Genomic DNA, 12654 nt, shown 5'->3' on the forward strand with positions numbered 1-12654 from the left:
AGCATGCTCGATATCAGCGCCCTATTGCTGTAGCCCCCCTCTAGGACACTGATACACCGTCCATTTACGCCTAGTCCTTCTCCCTCCGCCATCCGGACAACGTCGGCCGTAAATCTAGCGTAGAACTCGGTTAAGACATTTGCTTTGTGCCTCTGCATTCCTGCGCCTTCCCACTCACTGGCATCGAACCCGGCCGAAATGAAAATGGCTGCCTTGGGTGCAGGCCCATTTGGAACGTTCGCCAGACGGTCAGTGTGCAGTTTTAAGAAGGCACGGGCTTTATCTATCAGGATAGTGTATTTCGTGGAATAGAGATCCCAAAAGTCCTGCTCATTGTTCCACGGCTCGAGATGGACGTTCCAGACGGATTGGCCATGGGCGCTGTCAATACAGACGCTAGCGTTGCGGACTTTCTCAGCATCCCCCTCCTCACATGGGTAAGATTTGATGTCATGGAGGGAAAAATAACCGATCCTATGCGCTGCGGCATTCTTCCTGTTGTGCTCCCAAGCGATTTCCTGTGACCCATCTCCATGGTGTAAGTCAAAGTCTAGTATCGCAGCATGGGTTAAACCGTGAGTCATTGCAGCGTAGGAGATTCCGACATGAATATTGTTCACCCAACAAAACCCTGATGGTTGATTAGCAGAACAATGGTGGCCTGGGGGTCGGATAGCGACGAATGCCCTCCTCGTCGACCCCGGTTCAAACACCGCATCGACAGCCTCGCAAACTCCGCCTAGCGCCCCTTCAAAAGCATTCATCGATTCGGAGCATAGATATAGATCGCCTTCATGGAATGCCTGTGCAGAAGTCCCGGAAGTGCTGTCTTTGCCAGTACTGCGAGGCCGTACCAACTCCTTGCCATTCGTCGCAAGACGCGATTCCGCAGCATCACACATGGTTTTGAGGTCCTCCATCCATTTCGTTCCATGTACATTCGTAACGGCCTTAGAGTTCAATGGCAGTGTCCTTGCTGTCTTGCGGATCTGAAACGGGGGAATAGGGAGCTGCTGAAGGTCGAGGTCTGGGTGAGGGGCAAACAATCGCGATCCTCCAGTATACCTTCCAGCAAGGCGAACAAAAGCAGCGGAGATGCCAACGACGACAGCCTGAATCCTTTCCGGCCGCTCCACGATTGAGTTCAAGACGGCGCGAGGAGTGCGGGGACGCGAAAAGCGATGGCCGTAACACGCATCGTGGATGACCACTAAGGTTTCGGATTGTAGGTCGGCGGACTGGTGGTGATCAACTTCTTTCTGGAAATGATCATTTGCAATAGACGCAGCCGTCAATACCGGTTGATCCGCAGCTAAGGACGTCTTCCTGGACATCGTAAGCCCGTTGGCGCTGATAGAGGCGGCGGTAGGTGACATCGACCCTGTCCCGAGCGTGGAGGAGGCGCGACGCGACATGGCGGGCTGCGGAGAGGTAGAGCCACCGCGTAATGTTGACCGGAGTGACGTAGAGGAAGAGCGGTTCTTTAGGATCGATTGGCGCCCGGATTCATCTCTTAATGAGCTGGTACTTGGAATACGCCTGGGTGTTGGTTGCGGCGGCGGCGGGCGCGAGGGAATCGCGGAGGGCGACAGAAGCGAGGTGGTGGGAAGTGCAGAGAAGATTGGGGGATCGAAGGGGGAGGGAGGGCGAGAGGGGGTTTTAGTGGCAGCTGTAGATGAGCTGGAGGGCTCCATGACGTGTGTTTATGGTGAAAGGTCCCATTAGAATGGGGATTCAACAAGAGCTAATAAAGAAATAAGTGAGTGAATAAAAATGTAACAATGAGAAGATTACGGTAGAGGTCCTGACAGGAGCAAAGAGGGGGGAGGGAGAAACTGGGGATGGGGATGGATCATAACAATCTAGACAGCTCCTTATTCGGCCGTGGTCAAGGGGCTGACGGTCCCCATTCCTCTGGCCGTCCAGCCTGCCTTCCTATGATTTGATCTCATGGAGACTGGTTAGTACTTCATATAGAGGTGTATTACATACTAGGTATTAATTCTTAGATGAAGTTCTTATAAGAGTAATTGTGTAATGAGTCCAAGTGACACTCCTACAGTGGGCGGCGGAGCTGTATAGTTCCCCTCCACTCGCCCTTTATCAGATTTAGCACAGGGGCCCGATCCACCTGTCTTGATAGCCACGACACAGCGGCTACGGCCATGGTCCATAACTTTCTATACTAGAGGAATGAGGGCTATACTTTGATTTTACTAGTTACCCGACATGGTCATGGGCTTCGGAGTATGGTCTAATCATAGCAGTTGCTTTACACACCGTAGTCATAGGTTTTGAGCCCCTTATGTTATGGACATGGTCCAAGATATATTGCTTATATCATGGATACTTAGACAGGTAGTTCCTGTGTATAGGCAGAGGTGCAGAGATTACAGTGAAAAGTAACATTCATGGGTTGGTTATGGAACATCTAGCAATAATCGTGACAGTCATATTCATAACAAATGTGTCCGCCCGTAAAAACTCCGAATAACAGACCTAGACCCATAACGCCGTCAAAAAGACCCAAACTCCAACAACCTTAGATGCAGAGATGTCGTTATCATAAGGTCAGAGCAGATCAGCCTAAAATATCCCCGAGAACCGCCTCCAGCTGTACCACCTCCCGCGCGTTGTCGTCATAGGTTTCTCCTGATCCAGACTACTGCCACTCGAGTACGAGGACCCTGATCTAGAACTACCAACGGAAGACAGCGAAGTGCGGCTCAATTTCCTTTCGTGTTTCTTGCTCTTTTTTTCATGCTTCTTGGTTGTAATAAATTTGGACGTCGCGTGCCTCGCACAAAAGCAGTGCATGGTTACTGACTCAACAACGCCAGTGCCAGGGCAGGGCCCAGTGCTGCAAACTTGATGGCCAGCATCTTCTTCGCATTGGCACCAGTTGTAGACGGTAAGGAGCTGTCGGCACATTTTGTTCTCTTTTCTTTTCTTTTCTTTTTTTTTCGGGCGCCGCTGACGTTGTTGGCGATCGTGGGCGATCGTGGGCGACCCGCTGGATTCCGGGGGATGATGTAGTTGAACCCTTCAGTAGTGGTTTAGGGCCAGAATGAGGTTATTTGCAATCCAAATCAAGGTGCAGAGAGTGATATGCGAAGCAATATGGTGTGTTCTTGTTTGCCGAGCCTATTGGCTAGGTCGTTCGTATAGATCGGGGCTGATCTGCCTCCAGGGCGAGTTCACGGTATAAGAACGAGGGCGGAGATTCCCAAGTGAGGGGTATGCGGGTGAAGAGTAAGTGATAGATAGATTGGTACCAAGCGAAGGAAGTCGATGATGAGTAGATAAGCCCGGAGAAGAGGAGGTAGAAGGTAAGTAGGGCAAGGACAGAACCACAATGGACTGGGATATATAGGTATTCTATTGCAAAGCAGAGGAGAAAGACGATAGATATAAGCCCAAGGAGGGTATTTGACGTCAGCAGTGAGCACAGAGAAGCGCTGTAGTGGAGCGTCAAAGAACCACTACTACTACAACGATCAACCGGTCATTGAAAATCCAATCCATAGCGGTCTGGCCAGGGTCGCAACTCATTCTTATCGCTGCCCAGAACTGCGTTTCTCTAGGCGCCGTCACGCCCGTCAATGAATGGCCTGCTGGGCTTTTATTTTGGGCGCAGCGGTTTCAGTTGGCGCCCTTTACTTTGTAATCGGCGTTTGTACGGAACTTACGGAACTTGAAGAAAGACTTGGCAGATCTGTCAGCTGAGGAGAGCTGAAAGGATAATGGGGTCTCGAGTCCGTCTGGCCGACAAAGTCCAAGCCTTTTAGACTGATGAACATGATGTTCGCCCACCACATAATCAGCTTGCGTATGCGTTCTAACCCACAAGGATTGGGCGGAGCTTGGCGATGGCATCATCCAATGAAGACATCATGGTTCAGGCCATCATGTCACTGGTTCGACGGTAGGACGGGGTAATATGATGTCGATGCCTCGTCGCTAGATGCTGATCGATGATGGAGCCCTGCGGGTCGAGCCCTGTTCCTCCGGATTGGATCTGATGCGCTAGCTGTATTAGGCTAAGACCATGGACTGATCATCTTGATCACGTGGCTTGTCACCCCCTCGACTGTCTTTCTACAGCATATTCTCGAAGCTTAATATGAAATCTGTCTATACTTGCTCATAAGTTTGCGTCAAGATGCTCTCTGCCAATATCGCACTGTATATACTAAGTATTCCATTAGACTTGCCATAATCAACCCTATGGGCCTCCAACAGCCTCGCAGTCTGGGCCTCACCGCCAACAGCAATCTCCAAATTCCAAATTCCCCTCACCACCCCGCCAGTTCTACCCAATAATTATCCAGACAGCCAATTCCACGCATTTCACCATACCCGATCAGCATACTGCCATACTCCCAAACTCTAACAACGGCATGACGTCCCAATCCCCCGATCAACCCATCATAATGCCCCCCTCCGCAGCTCGAACAACAACCCTCCTCGCAAACCTCGCCGCCGTAACATCCCGCATCACCTCCGCAACAACCAAAGCCTCCCTCCCAACCCCACCCCGCCTCGTCGCCGTCTCAAAGCTCAAGCCCGCCTCCGACATCCTCGCGCTCCACGACTCCCCAGCCGGTCAGGTCCACTTCGGCGAAAACTACACAGATGAGCTCCTAGCCAAGTCGCGGCTCCTCCCGCTCACAATCAAATGGCACATGATCGGCGGGCTGCAAAGCAACAAGTGCAAGGCGCTGGCGCGGGACACGCGCGCGCTCTGGGCGGTCGAGAGCGTGGATAGCGAGAAGAAGGCGTCGCTGCTGGATAAGGGGTGGAGCGAGCGGAAACCTGAGGTCGGCGGGCAGGAGAAGCTGAGGGTGTTTGTGCAGGTTAACACGTCTGGCGAGGAGAGTAAGAGTGGGGTAGAGCCTGGTGAGGAAGTCGTGGCGTTGTGCCGGTTTATTGTGACTCAGTGTCCGCGCTTGAGGCTGCAGGGGTTGATGACGATTGGGGCGATTGCGAGGTCGAAGGCGACGACGCCGGAGAATGAGAATGAGGACTTTCTTTGCTTGAAGGAGGTGAGGGGTCGGGTGAATAAGGAGCTTGGGTTGGAGGGTGAGGCGCAGTTGGAGTTGTCGATGGGGATGAGTTCGGATTTCGAGGGCGCTATTCTACAGGGTACGGACGAGGTACGGGTTGGGACGACGATTTTCGGGGATAGGCCGCCCAAGGACCAGGCTACAGTCCTCTAAGTTGTGATTCTGGGAAGTTATCCCTGTGTACTCTATACTATATCATTACATACAAATTACACTAGATCATATCAATAATTAAAGATCAAAACTGTGACAACAGCAAGGTTGAAGGTCGTGTACATTGATAGTCTACGAGCGATTAGTCCTGGGTCCTTTATATACTTAGTACTCTCTTGTCACTAGACGTCTAGCTAATTTGGGTACGGCAAGTAAAGCTCACGGGCTCCGGTGCGTTTCTTGTACCGTTGGAATGTCAACGGTCCAACCAAGCCATCTGCATTCTGTTGGAATATAAGGACAGGTCTATAACTGATAGGCTTTATGGTCTAACAAACATGCTGACACATGTTGAGATCTTCAATGGTCCAGATCAAAATGAGAAGAACCTCAGGATCATTCTAACACACTCACCACAATAGGTGGGTTGTTGCAAGTATATATTGTTTAGTAACGTACCAACTCCAGCCACACCGCTAATATTTAAAGGAACAAAACCATATGAAAACGAAGCACTTGGAGTTCCGGACATATGAACTTCCTCTAGTCTACCAGTAATCTATCAAATATGTTGGCCAGGCACCCTTCGCGGCTGTCTAAAGGAGCAGCACTTTCATGCACCCTACTTCCACGCACTTACGACGATTTGCGCTCATTCAACTCCTCGACAATATTCTGAGGGTCCTTCCAGGCAAGCGCGACGTATCTGTGGGTGGGTTAGGGCTGTCCTGAATTAATGTCTGGGCTCTACATACTTGGTGTGACTTCCTCGAGCAAAGACATCGCCTTTGGAGTTCATGAACCTAATGTTGGTGTATGCGAGAGTTTTACCAACTGCGAAGCTGATTAGAGAGCCCTATCTCATAATGGAAGAGATCCTTTGGCATGTGGTTGAGGCAGAACATACACTTATCACACGTCACTTCCTGTGCCGGAATTAGCCTTAGTTCAATGAATGCTATGCGAGGAGCGAGACGTACCGCTAGAATCTTGTCTCCCACCTTGCCACCAGAGCCGAGATATGTCACTGAAAATGGTTAGACACACGGGTAAACCGACCATGGTCCGCATATGAAGGTTCTCGCATACCATTTAGATCCGTTGATACCCCAGTAGCATATAGTCCACGTGATGCAACCGCTAAAGAACCACCAAGATCGACTTGAGAGGCATGAATCATGAGCCTCGTGATACTAATGATCATGTATGTGTTGCTTACCCATAGAGGCAATGGTACCACCATGGAGGATACTCAGGCGGTTCTATGAAACATCAGATCTCAGTGTTAATGAGTGAGAGGGTTGTGATTGTGGATGCAGCGCCTATGTATTTGAAATATATTGACAGTGAGATGCTTACAGTATGATGCTTCTCGATATCAAGTTCGAAGTTCACGGTTCCTGGCTTCGCAGCGGTTACCCGGAGCTGGAGAGATACTGATCAGTCATTCCGATAGTTTATAACCGACGCTCAGAAGAGGCAAGATAGATTGGAGTGACCAATGGCCAAAATGTCAGAGCCAGGTACCCATTACCAAGTGAGCTTACATTGTCCAGTAGCCTGTGAGCTCACGGAAAATCTGCGCTTAGTGGTTGCTGGCTTTGGCGCTGAGCTTCACTACTACTTACCGAGGCTCCAGCCCCGAAGTGGCCCGGAAGGACTCCCAAACCTGATTCTATTGTTAGGGGGCTCTGCTAGGGAGAGTGCTAAAGTAAAGAAACTTACAGATCTAACGAAGCGCAAAGCAGTCATTCTGGGCTAGATCAATTGACCAATGTTGATATAAGCTGTACGTGGAAAGGAAGTATAGCGGAGCAGCGCCGTGAGATCATCGCCGCGGACTGCGCTTTTGGCCGTTCGGGTCGCCGGAGCCGTTCTAGGTATGTGCTGCCTCGTTTAGCTGCTCTTTTATTCTCCTTCAACCAGCTCTCTCTCACCGACGCTGTCTTTCCCTCCTTGCCGGCCGCATCATGCTCCAGAGGTGATAGGGCACTTTTGCTTCCGAAGGCAAGATGGCGGCCGCCTCCCGACCGTTCGATTACCTGGAGAGCCTCCCCGGGACGGTCTTCTTCAAGCTCTACCAGCAGCCATCCACCGCTCTAGCTATCTTCAGGCGCATGCTGCCTGACCTGGGTATGTAGTTATGTTGTGGTCGGCGATCTCACTTCGATCTCGGTTAACTTTCCATGTACGACGATAGCAAAATGCTTCGTGATGGCCCTTCTCTATCTGAAGGACCCGCTTCCTGCGGCGGACTTGGAGATTTGGGTCAAATCCGAGAGTTTGAGGTGAGCGCTGTCGAGCATAGCTGCAGTTATCGGCGCACTAATATGTCATTTTTATTTAGGGAACGGGACAGTGCGCTCTCAATTCTAGGGAGATTACATATTCTCTCAAATACAACCACCGCTGGCAACGTCCGCGCTTATATGGTCACCGATCCGTTCGCCGCTTCTCTTAGGCAAGCTCTCACAGGTGCCGAACAAACCCAGTCCTTCGGTGTGCTCCACCAGATACCAGACGATCAGACTGTCCCTATTCATGATCTTGATGATTATGCGCGGCGACAATGGGAGGGTGTTCTCGGATACATGGTTGGAACCAGTGGGCTTGGGATTCAACGCGATGTGAACCTGAGCAAAGGCGTGAAGCAACTTTTGCAGGCTGGACATTTGGTAGAAATCCGGGACCGCCGCGTTGAAATTACTCAGGACGGGTTCGCTTTTGTCCTTCAGGATGTGGGCACGCAGGTCTGGCATATCTTGATTCTCTACGTTCACAGCGCTGAGGCTATCGGGATGGATAGTGTTGAAGTGCTTTCCTTCATATTCCTCCTCAGCAGTTTGGAATTGGGCAAATCCTACGAAAAGAAACACCTGACATCGAACCAACTCCGCACACTGACCGACTTGGCGGACTTTGGCATCGTATACCAGGACTCTCCTGAAGCGACCCATTTCTACCCTACCCGCCTGGCGACTACCCTAACGTCTGATTCGAGCGCTCTCAGCAATCCCATTTCTGGTGCGAACTCTGATTCCGGCGGTGGGGATAATCAACCCGGCTCCGGCTTTATCATCATTGAGACGAATTATCGACTCTACGCATACACCTCCTCGCCGCTTCAAATTTCTCTTATTGCACTATTCACGACACTAAAGTACCGGTTTCCTAACTTGATCACGGGTAAGGTGACTAGGCAGTCGATCCGTCGCGCGATTGAAATGGGTATTACAGCCGACCAAATCATCTCGTACCTTGCTACCCACGCACACCCGCAAATGCGCAAACACAATGTGGCCAAGTCCACTTCCAATCAGGCTGGAATCCCGCCCTCGGTTCTTCCACCAACAGTTGTTGATCAGATCCGTCTTTGGCAGCTGGAGCGTGACCGTGTCAAAGCTACGGCTGGCTTCTTATTCAAGGATTTTGTAAGCCTGGCCGAGTACGAGGCTCCATGTCGTTATGCTGAGGAAATCGGCGTTTTGATATGGAAGTCAGACCGCAAAAGAATGTTCTTTGTGACGCGACATGAACAGGTCGCCGCTTTCCTACGAAGTAGGAAATAGAACAATTGATCAGACTATAACGTGGTGATGCAGTTAGTTGATACCATATGCCTATTTTTGTTCATGCATGACTGCGGTTGGGCGTTTTTGGGGTTCATGACTTGGGAGAGGGTTCAGGGCTTGCGAAAATGTATATTACAGATTTACCTAGGTTGATGAGAATCATCACACATGAAGTCTAATATCTACGGAGTAGCCCACCGACATATTGATGCACCGCCACAGCGTATCAACAATGATCCGGATCTCCTCCGCCGGATCGGCCCTGCAGTGGCTTGGCAGCCAGAAACGGGAGGCGCTCCTTAACAGCTGCAGCCGCCCTCCACGGAATGCTTGACTTTCCGGGCCTCACAATTCTCTTACTTTGATTCCGGTGCTTCTCTCCAGTGCTCCATTTCAATCATTCTAAGACCGGTTCTTGAGCTACTCCTCTGACGCCGGCCAACCCTGCGCTGTGTTGCGCTAGCTCCTGGCCAGCGCCGAAGACACGCTCTCTTTCTGTCTTTTTAACTTTGCGCCATGATCTATGCGGCATAAATCCCTGGAACATCCTCGAAAACGAACGGACAAAACGGACGACAGGATATGGTCCTATGAAATACTGCTACTCAGCGTACACCCTGCCACGGTGTGAGCACCCAAAGACGATTGCGAAGACAGCTGCACCCCTCAATTCCGATTACACTACGCCTTTCGGATTCTCGCAAAAGCCAGTCACTCCTTACCGTATCTCGGCCCCACTGCTCGTCTTACCGTACAAAGTCGAGGACAACACGCAGTCACCATGTCTTCTATGCGCGGTCTGGTTCAGTTCATTGCGGACTTGCGAAATGCAAGAGCGCGCGAGCTGGAGGAGAAGCGGGTGAACAAGGAATTGGCGAATATCCGACAGAAGTTCAAGTCGGGAAGTCTCGACGGGTACCAGAAGAAGAAATACGTCTGCAAGTTGCTCTATGTCTACATCCAGGGGTACGATGTCGACTTTGGTCATCTGGAGGCTGTCAACTTGATCTCCTCCAACAAATATTCCGAGAAGCAGATTGGATACCTGGCAGTGACGTTGTTTCTACATGAAGAGCATGAGCTGCTGCATCTTGTCGTCAACAGTATTAGGAAGGACTTGCTGGATCAACACGAATTGAACAACTGTCTGGCTTTACATGCGGTTGCCAACGTTGGAAGTAGGGAGATGGGTGAAGCGCTCTCGACCGATGTTCATCGGCTGCTGATTTCGCCGTGAGTTGCCTTGGTATGGTCACATCTGAACTGTCGCTGAATGTTTTTGCAGTACCTCTAAAGCGTTTGTGAAGAAGAAGGCCGCTCTGACCCTCCTTCGCTTATATCGAAAATACCCCAGTATCGTGCAGAACCAATGGGCGGAGCGCATAATATCATTGATGGATGATCCAGACATGGGCGTTACCCTGTCAGTGACATCGTTGGTTATGGCCCTGGCACAGGATAGGCCTGACGAATATCGGGGAAGCTACGTCAAGGCTGCTCAACGGTTAAAGAGAATTGTCGTCGACAATGACATTGCGCCGGACTATCTGTACTATCGAGTTCCCTGTCCATGGCTCCAGGTCAAACTGTTACGCTTATTACAGTACTACCCTCCTTCAGGTATATTGCGTCCTTTCGCTTTCTGTTGATGAGAGCTAATGGAATACAGCCGATAGTCATGTTCGTGATATTATCCGCGAGTCACTTCAACAAATAATGCAGATCGCGATGGACACACCAAAGAATGTGCAGCAGAACAATGCTCAGAATGCGGTGCTCTTCGAAGCAATCAATCTCCTTATCCACCTTGACACAGAACATACCCTAATGATGCAAATCTCCTCACGTCTTGGGAAATACATCCAATCACGCGAGACAAATGTGCGCTATCTCGGGTTAGAGGCCATGACGCACTTTGCGGCCAGGGCCGAAACTCTCGATCCTATCAAAAAGCATCAAAACATTATCCTGGGCTCGCTTCGAGATAGAGATATTAGCGTGCGGCGAAAAGGTCTCGACTTGGTCTATTCAATGTGCGATATTACAAATGCGGCACCCATCGTGAACGAATTGATGCGATATCTCCAATCTGCGGATTATGCTATACGGGAGGAGATGGTGCTGAAAATTGCTATCATTACCGAACGCTATGCTACTGACGCCCAGTGGTATATCGATGTTACATTAAAACTCTTGTCACTTGCTGGTGACCATGTCAACGATGAAGTCTGGCAGCGAGTGATTCAGATCGTGACGAACAACGAGGAACTGCAGGCATATGCTGCTCAGACACTACTCACATATCTGAAAAGCGACTGTCACGAGAGTCTGGTCAAGATTGGTTGCTATGTTCTTGGAGAGTTTGGTCATTTGGTGGCCGACAACCAGGGATCAAGCCCGATAGAACAATTCCTCGCCCTGCAAGCCAAAATGATGGCGAGTACCGATAACACGCGCGCCATGATTCTGTCGTCTTTTGTCAAGTTTGTCAATCTCTTCCCGGAAATCAAGCCGCAACTCCTTCACATCTTCCGACTTTACAGCCACTCACCAGACCCGGAATTACAGCAACGTGCATTCGAATACCTGTCTCTGGCGACACTGCCAACTGACGATCTTTTGCGAACAGTTTGTGATGAAATGCCTCCATTCTCTGAGAGAGCCTCTATCCTCTTGTCCCGTCTCCACCAGAAAACGGCCGGCACGACTGATAAGAAGACCTGGGTTGTCGGGGGCAAGGACGCCAACACAGACGGAGCGGAAATATTGATGGCACAAAACACAGGTTTGAAGCGATCGTTCACTACGATTGTCAACGGCACACCTACGGGGGCCAACGGGGCTACTGCCTCTGCCAGCGCGTCAGGGGATTTGGCCGGACTAGACCTGAGTGCGTCGACGCCACCGCCGCCCCCAACGAACATGGCTAGCGCAGCGAACTTATCTCCAGACTGGGATATTGGATATAACAAGCTGTACTTCTCGGATGAAGGCGTGCTGTTCGAGGACCTGCAAATCCAAGTTGGCCTGCGGTCTGAATTCCGCGGTCACTTGGGTGTGCTGAAGCTCTACATAAGCAATAGATCCTCTTTCCCCATCGGGTCATTGACCACGACCGTGGACAACCCATCCGCACCCCATCTCAGGATCGATTCAAAGAGCCTTCCGGAGCCTTCGGTTCCGGCTGCCGGTCAAACCCAGCAAACCCTTTTCTTCGAGGCCAAAGGACCATTCTCCAGTGCGCCTACAATCCGTATTTCCTACCTTGCTGGTGCACTGCAGGCTTACACATTGCAACTTCCGATTTTGATGCACCGATATCTGGAGTCCTCAAGTCTCACGGCGGAAGAGTTTTTCAAGCGTTGGCGACAGATTGGTGGTGGTCCACTAGAGGCGCAGCACACGTTCGGGCTTGCGCCGAAGGCAGGGAGCATCAGCGAGGGCTTCACAAAGCGGCTTGTGGAACAATTCGGCTGGAAGCTACTGAGTGGTGTTGATCCGATCCCTGCTAACATCGTGGGCTGTGCTGTGTATCACTCCGCACAAGGAAAGACCGGTTGTCTTCTCCGATTAGAGCCCAACTATGAGCGGAAGGTAAGCTACTCGATGAACTAGATTGGACTCATGCTGACAAGACTAGATGTACCGAGTCACGATTCGAGCCACACAGGAAGGGATCCCTCAAGCGCTGGCGCGGCAGATGGAGGAGAGGCTATCGCAGGGAACGTTGCCGGACAGGAGCTATATTCGTGAGAAGCCGAGGGGGCTTGACGTTGGCGACGACTTCACCTCTGGTTATTAATACTTTATTATTACTGCACATAATACACTACACCCTATGGCCTGCATATAAGAAGATCCAT

At 50.8% G+C, this 12654-nt stretch overlaps 4 protein-coding genes across 4 annotated transcripts; 3 read left to right on the forward strand and 1 right to left on the reverse strand.

Annotated features, from left to right (window-relative positions):
* Positions 1 to 3956: 3956 nt before the first annotated feature.
* BDW74DRAFT_157702 (YggS family pyridoxal phosphate enzyme) lies at positions 3957 to 5319 on the forward strand. The gene has a single exon (XM_073725183.1). It carries the CDS (start codon positions 4401 to 4403, stop codon positions 5217 to 5219), a length of 819 nt encoding a protein of 272 aa, XP_073581561.1. The 5' UTR covers positions 3957 to 4400; the 3' UTR covers positions 5220 to 5319.
* Positions 5320 to 5618: 299 nt separating this feature from the next.
* On the reverse strand, positions 5619 to 7000 carry BDW74DRAFT_157707 (PaaI family thioesterase). The gene is made up of 10 exons (XM_073725184.1): positions 6945 to 7000; positions 6848 to 6888; positions 6767 to 6779; positions 6579 to 6644; positions 6439 to 6481; positions 6309 to 6380; positions 6200 to 6246; positions 6127 to 6145; positions 5975 to 6053; positions 5619 to 5925 (listed from the first exon to the last, which is right to left on the reverse strand). The coding sequence occupies exons 1-10, from the start codon at positions 6969 to 6971 to the stop codon at positions 5856 to 5858; spliced, it is 477 nt and encodes a 158-aa protein (XP_073581562.1). The 5' UTR covers positions 6972 to 7000; the 3' UTR covers positions 5619 to 5855.
* Positions 7001 to 7147: 147 nt separating this feature from the next.
* On the forward strand, positions 7148 to 8976 carry BDW74DRAFT_157710 (TFIIH/NER complex subunit TFB2). The gene is made up of 3 exons (XM_073725185.1): positions 7148 to 7352; positions 7420 to 7507; positions 7567 to 8976. Exons 1-3 carry the CDS (start codon positions 7232 to 7234, stop codon positions 8786 to 8788), a joined length of 1431 nt encoding a protein of 476 aa, XP_073581563.1. The 5' UTR covers positions 7148 to 7231; the 3' UTR covers positions 8789 to 8976.
* Positions 8977 to 9119: 143 nt separating this feature from the next.
* Positions 9120 to 12652, forward strand: BDW74DRAFT_157711 (AP-2 complex subunit alpha). The gene is made up of 4 exons (XM_073725186.1): positions 9120 to 10024; positions 10077 to 10411; positions 10461 to 12385; positions 12432 to 12652. Exons 1-4 carry the CDS (start codon positions 9573 to 9575, stop codon positions 12591 to 12593), a joined length of 2874 nt encoding a protein of 957 aa, XP_073581564.1. The 5' UTR covers positions 9120 to 9572; the 3' UTR covers positions 12594 to 12652.
* The last annotated feature ends 2 nt before the right edge of the window (positions 12653 to 12654 follow it).

This window comes from Aspergillus multicolor (genome assembly GCF_047715735.1).
Source record: "Aspergillus multicolor strain CBS 133.54 unplaced genomic scaffold BDW74scaffold_22, whole genome shotgun sequence".
In the NCBI taxonomy this organism is placed as follows: domain Eukaryota; kingdom Fungi; phylum Ascomycota; class Eurotiomycetes; order Eurotiales; family Aspergillaceae; genus Aspergillus; species Aspergillus multicolor.

Excerpts from the sequence above, each read along its gene's own strand:
- BDW74DRAFT_157702 (XM_073725183.1), top strand. The coding sequence starts at position 4,401 with ATGACGTCCCAATCCCCCGATCAACCCATCATAATGCCCCCCTCCGCA.
- BDW74DRAFT_157707 (XM_073725184.1), bottom strand. The coding sequence starts at position 6,971 with ATGACTGCTTTGCGCTTCGTTAGATCT. Across the intron at positions 6,889-6,944 it reads CTTTGCGCTTCGTTAGATCT|GTTTGGGAGTCCTTCCGGGC; the intron begins GTAAGTTTCTTT and ends CAATAGAATCAG. Across the intron at positions 6,381-6,438 it reads TGGTACCATTGCCTCTATGG|TCGATCTTGGTGGTTCTTTA; the intron begins GTAAGCAACACA and ends ATGCCTCTCAAG.
- BDW74DRAFT_157711 (XM_073725186.1), top strand. The coding sequence starts at position 9,573 with ATGTCTTCTATGCGCGGTCTGGTTCAGTTCATTGCGGACTTGCGAAAT. Across the intron at positions 10,412-10,460 it reads ACAGTACTACCCTCCTTCAG|CCGATAGTCATGTTCGTGAT; the intron begins GTATATTGCGTC and ends AATGGAATACAG. Across the intron at positions 12,386-12,431 it reads AGCCCAACTATGAGCGGAAG|ATGTACCGAGTCACGATTCG; the intron begins GTAAGCTACTCG and ends TGACAAGACTAG.
- BDW74DRAFT_157710 (XM_073725185.1), top strand. The coding sequence starts at position 7,232 with ATGGCGGCCGCCTCCCGACCGTTCGATTACCTGGAGAGCCTCCCCGGG. Across the intron at positions 7,353-7,419 it reads GCGCATGCTGCCTGACCTGG|CAAAATGCTTCGTGATGGCC; the intron begins GTATGTAGTTAT and ends GTACGACGATAG. Across the intron at positions 7,508-7,566 it reads GTCAAATCCGAGAGTTTGAG|GGAACGGGACAGTGCGCTCT; the intron begins GTGAGCGCTGTC and ends ATTTTTATTTAG.